Below are 5,617 nucleotides of genomic sequence, written 5' to 3' on the forward strand. Positions count from 1 at the left end.
TTATGCCATGAAGTGAAAGATATTTTTTTAAAGTCAAAAATTCACCACCATTGTCAGAGTATAGACTCTTGATTTTGGACTTGAACCGTGTTTCAACAAGATTTTTAAATTGAGGAAAAATTGTAGAAACACCCGATTTGGTTGCCATAGGATAGTACCACATATACTTCGTATAGTGGTCTACAAGAATTAAGTAATATCTAGAGCCATCAAGACCGGTGTAGTGAGCGGGTCCCCAAACATCCGTATAAATAATATCAAGAGGTGCAAAGCTTTGAAAACTAGTGAAACCAAAGGGTTGTTGATGTGCTTTATTCAAAGAACACGAAGTACATAGAGATGAATTTTTTTTTGTGGTAAGCGGAAGGGAAAAAGAATTGACAAGATTTTGAACGATTTTAAGTGATGGATGTCCAAGTCTCTTGTGCCATCCATCAATTGAAGTTCGTTCATGCACATTTGCAACAATCTTGGATGAAGAAGCCACCAGTGAGTTCGGAAACTTGTAGACGCCATTTTCACATGCACCTTTTAGTAGAATCACTCCCGTTGTTTGATCCTTCACAATAAAATAAAATGGGTGAAATTCAACAAAAACATTATTTTGTTTAGTGAAGTGATGCACAGAAATTAAGTTTTTGTGAAGATTGGGAACACAAAGTGTATCACGAAGGTAAAATGTCTTTGTAGGTGAGTGTAAGGCTAATGAACCAACGTGTGAGACTACCAAACCTGTACCATCACCAAGAATAACTTCGTCAGTTCCACAATATTCAGAATGATTTGTCAAATTTGTAGGGTCACTAGTAATATTATGGGAAGCTGCTGAATCCATAAGCCATTTATTGTCAGATGCATTGGTTGTGGCGGTGCAATTTGCCATCAGATCATTTGACTGCAGCTGTGGGCAAGACTTTGCTATGTGACCTAGTTGGTCACAAAACTGACATTTGGGCTGAAAACGCCTGTTATTAGACCGGCCCCAATTGTTAGATCGACGCTGGTCCTTCTGCTGAGCATTTGAATCACGGGCTGAGCCCTGTTGACGAGAAGGTCCATAGGCCTTGTGAGAACCCTTCGACTGGTGCGAACCAGAATGGTTGTTTCGCCTGGCCGTGAAATTCGCAGTAGCAAGGAGCTGCTGTGCCGTCACCTCCATCCTGTGGAGGTAGTTTTCGTGACTGACGAGGAGGTCATGTAACTCCTCAAATGCAAGAGATTTCTCTCTTGCCCTAATTGGAGCAGCAATATCTCTGAAATCGGGACCCAATCCGTTCAAAACGTAGAGAGTGAGATCATCATCCGAGATGGGGTGATCGATGATGGCGATTTCATCAGCAAGTGCTTTCACTGCATGGAGATAGTCTGGAATCGAGCGATTCCCTCGCTGGATCAAGGTAATTTCTTCCTTGAGTTGCATTGCCCTTGTGCGAGAACGATTTGCATACAATGTTGTCAATTTCTTCCATGCCTCATGGGAGGTTTTTGTCGTAGCAATGAGAGGAGTTATGGTAGTGGATGTCGAAGCAAGGATTGCACTTAGGATTAGTTTATCTTGTCTAGTCCAGTGCGTTTTTTGGTTGGAAGATGAAGGGGTGCCATCGGACGATGGACACTGTGAAGTGCCATCAACATAATCCATGAGGTCGTAGCCAATGAGGAGTGCTTCAAATTGAGCACGCCATTGGGGGAAGGTTGAGGGTGTAAGTTTCTCATTAATTTAAGCAGTGATATTGAAAACAACAAGTGGATTTTCTGTGGTAGAGAAGAGTTGAGCATTTGGAGTTGGGATTGGGGAAGACATGATGGCGTTTTGGATCGGAATCTCGTTAGAGTCTGGTTTGCTCTGATACCATATAGAAACACTGCAAGGATATTAAAATGGAAGCTTTCACCTTATATTATATTGAAACTTTACAGAGTAATATATACAAGTCTGTGATCTTACAGCAGTAAATTCCTAGGATATACATCAGTTACAATATTTCAAAAACAGAAAACGTATGACAGCAAATATTCTACAGTAATTGCAAATCATTCATGCAGATTTCCGTTTCTGATTTTCTTTAATGTGTTGACTTCCTTTTGTATCACTTTCCTTAATATTCCCATAACAAATTTTATTTTACTTAGGTGAACAATGCTGGAACAACTATAGCTAAAGAAAGCACGGATTTCACTGCCGAGGATTTCTCAACTTTAATGATTACCAATTTTGAGTCAGCTTATCATCTATCTCAACTTGTACATCCCCTATTAAAAGCATCTGGAAAAGGGAGAATTGTCTTTGTTTCCTCTGTAGCAGGCCTAATAGCTCTACCTCGATGTTCTATTTATGGAGCGACTAAAGGTAAAGTTCAATCTTTTAAATTCTGTTTCCGCGAGAAAGCGACAATATTAGAAACAAGTTACAAGTAAATCTACTCATCATTTGCACTTCAGGAGCAATGAATCAAGTGACAAAGAACTTGGCGTGTGAGTGGGCAAAGGACGATATTCGTGTGAATGCAGTTGCGCCATGGATTATCAGAACCCCACTAATCGTTGCTCTGGAAGTACAAATCTATGCCCTTCTTTATTGTTTTATGTGAATTATTTGTTAAAATTTCTCATTTCATATTTGAAAACTCCCCCCACTGTTTTTGCTGCAGATAGCACACCTTATTAACTGGGATGCAATTCAAAGAAACATTTCAATAGGACAGAAAATTAGAAAACAAAAATACCCCATTATGTCAATAGTGCCACATAATTGTCATTTTTCATAAATCTTTTGTAGTAAAAAGAAATGACTCTTAATTGTTAATATTCGGTTTTCCAGGAAGATCCCCAATCAAAGAAAAATGTAACTCAGCTAATATCCCGCACTCCTATTACCCGTGCCGGAGAGCCTAATGAGGTTTCATCAGTGGTAGCATTCTTATGCCTCCCAGCGGCTTCATATGTCACCGGGCAGGTTTATTGCGTTGATGGAGGATACACTGTCAACGGGTTCTAGACCAACTCAAGATCAAAAAGATCTTTTTAATCAAGGCTTTTGCTATGGCTGATGCTGTCTAATGAATTCTCTATTTTACACAGACAACTGTTGCTGTCTTTTAGTTGTTGATAATGTCATCATGCTCTAAAGTTTACATCTTTGTGTCTAGAATGAAAATCAATTTTCCGGAATAAAAATTTCGTTTCTGTTATTTCAAAACGAACACCATATACAGATGAAACAAAAACATATAGCCGTCTATGACAACTTCATATCCATTAGGTTCAGAATGAGTTTGGGTAACACTTTTTATCTATCAATTTTATAAATTCTTTTTAAACTTAATTTAAAATCACAAGTATTTAATTGAACTAAAACTTAATAGAATTTAAAAAAAAAAACAATTAAAGTCATTTGGAGATCAATCAAGGTGTGGTTGATACTTGATAATAGTCCAAAACCCTGTAAATATTTTGTGAAATTAGCCCATTTAAACTGGGGTGGATATGAGTCACCCCAAGCAACGCATTTCTAAAGAAGGAAAATAATATTTGCCTTTGAATAATTTTATTGAATTAGGAGACGTAGCTTTATACAAGAGATTTCCTAAGATCATGCTAATCTATTCTAGGTAGTCTTAAGTATAAAAAACAACTAAACAAATATACAACTGATACAATATATTTGTCAATGAATGGTAGTCTGTAAAAGGCAACTAAACAAATAAACAACTAATACAATATATTTGTTAATGAATGACCAGATATCATTGACCTTCCCTTCTCAACACTCCTCCTCAAGTTGAAGAGTGAATGTCAAGAACTCCCAACTTGCCTATCATAGTTGAGAAAACTTCCTTTCCCAATGGCTTGGTGAACACATTCGTAAGTTGATTTGTTGAGGCAATATGTTTGGTTAGAGCATCTCCAATAGTACTCTTCATTTTGAAAAGCATATTTCATATAAATAAAGAGCATATTCATTAATTTTTAAATATAAAGAACATAATTTTTATTCAAATCTAATAGACTTTTCAAATTTAATGAAGATACTCTTTATTTTTAAGAAAGAGACTTAATGGGAGAGAGAATTAATAAATAAAATGCATAAAAACTTGTAGTTTATTAATTAAAATTAGGATAGAGAGTAAAATTTGACTCTCTGAATGTGGAGAGTCAAACTCACTCTCTAATTTATATTTTAAAGATAAAAAGTATGTTGGACTATTGTTTTTATGGATAGACTCTTTATAATAAAGAGTTTGGGTCATATAAAGAGTCATTTAGAGATGCTCTTACAACTGAATCATCTTGTATTTTGTCACAAATAAAATGGCAATCCATCTCTATATGTCTAGTTCTTTCATGGAAAACAGGATTGGCAGCTATATATAAGGCAGTTGTATTATCACAATATAACAATGTTGGCTTCAAATGCAATATTCTCAAATCTTTCAATAAATAATGAACGTAGCCAGGATAATTCACAACCTTACACAATGACTATTTCTCACATATATCAATCCACATTAAAATTCTTCACTGAGACAGTGTGTGTAATCCTCTTGCTAGCTTCACGTCTCCCGACCACTATAATCTAATACCTGCAAAATAAAGAAAGCAACGGGGTGAGCTATAAATGCTCAGTAAGTAAACCAAATCTAACTATGCTCTTACTCTGCTGTCCCCGTTTTCGATGTACTGTTTCTAAATTTCTGCTTGCTTTCTCTCTTTATTCTCAGGCGTACTACTTAGCAGTCTTCTATTTTCCTCAAATCTTTCTAAATCCCTCTAGTGTTGTGCTATTCTTTATCATTTTATTTCTCTTCTTTACTAGATTATAACTTTCTGTTTCTTTCTCTAGTCAACAAATCGCTAAGTTTCCTTACTATTTGTCATGTTTATACTTTATGTTCTTTCTAGTATGTATCTAATTTCTGTCCTTTTCTTGTATATCTCTAATTTCTTTTCTATTCTCGTGGGTTTCTATTTTTTTTTCTTCTCTATTCTCATGGGCTTCTATTTTCTTTTCTTCTCTATTCTCACGGGTTTCTATTTTCTTTTCTTCTCTATTCTCGCGGGCTTCTATTTTCTTTTCTTCTTTATTCTCACGGGCTTCTATTTTCTTTTCTTGACTAGTTAGACACGCAATAATAAAATAAAATGTTTAATCTATGCATAAATGCATAAAATGCAATGCACATAAAATGTCTGATGCATATACAAATGATCATGTTTGTATTCTTTCTGAAAATTCTTTTCTAATTCTTTTCCTTTCTTTCCAAAATTCTTTTTGTTTTCTATTTCTTGTTCTATTTTTCTTTCTTTCTGAAATTATTTCTGTATTTTATTTCTTATTCTATTTTCTTTCTTTCTAAAATTCTATCTGTATTCTGTTTTGGTTTGCTGATCGGACTAGGCTGAGGCATGGATTTGGAACCTTGGCCATGTGAGCATATTCTGAAATTATTTTTGGATACAGTACTCATCCACATGCACTTCTAGTAGACTGTACAGTTCTGTTTTCTATTCTGAGGCTGCTCATTGATGGCGGTGTGCATGTGGAAAACTTCTGCATCTCTGTCGCCACTAGCTAATGCAGCAAATGCTCACAGGTTCCCAATCGCAATAGCCCTTT

The 5,617-nt window shown here is 35.7% G+C and overlaps 1 protein-coding gene across 1 annotated transcript; it reads left to right on the plus strand.

Moving 5' to 3' along the window:
• Positions 1–417: 417 nt before the first annotated feature.
• Positions 418–2,998, plus strand: LOC116104941 (tropinone reductase homolog). The gene is made up of 4 exons (XM_031391366.1): positions 418–2,023; positions 2,134–2,350; positions 2,443–2,555; positions 2,822–2,998. Exons 2-4 carry the CDS (start codon positions 2,203–2,205, stop codon positions 2,996–2,998), a joined length of 438 nt encoding a protein of 145 aa, XP_031247226.1. The 5' UTR covers positions 418–2,023; positions 2,134–2,202.
• The last annotated feature ends 2,619 nt before the right edge of the window (positions 2,999–5,617 follow it).

This window comes from Pistacia vera, unplaced genomic scaffold (genome assembly GCF_008641045.1).
Source record: "Pistacia vera cultivar Batoury unplaced genomic scaffold, PisVer_v2 Contig489, whole genome shotgun sequence".
Taxonomy (NCBI): Eukaryota; Viridiplantae; Streptophyta; class Magnoliopsida; order Sapindales; family Anacardiaceae; genus Pistacia; species Pistacia vera.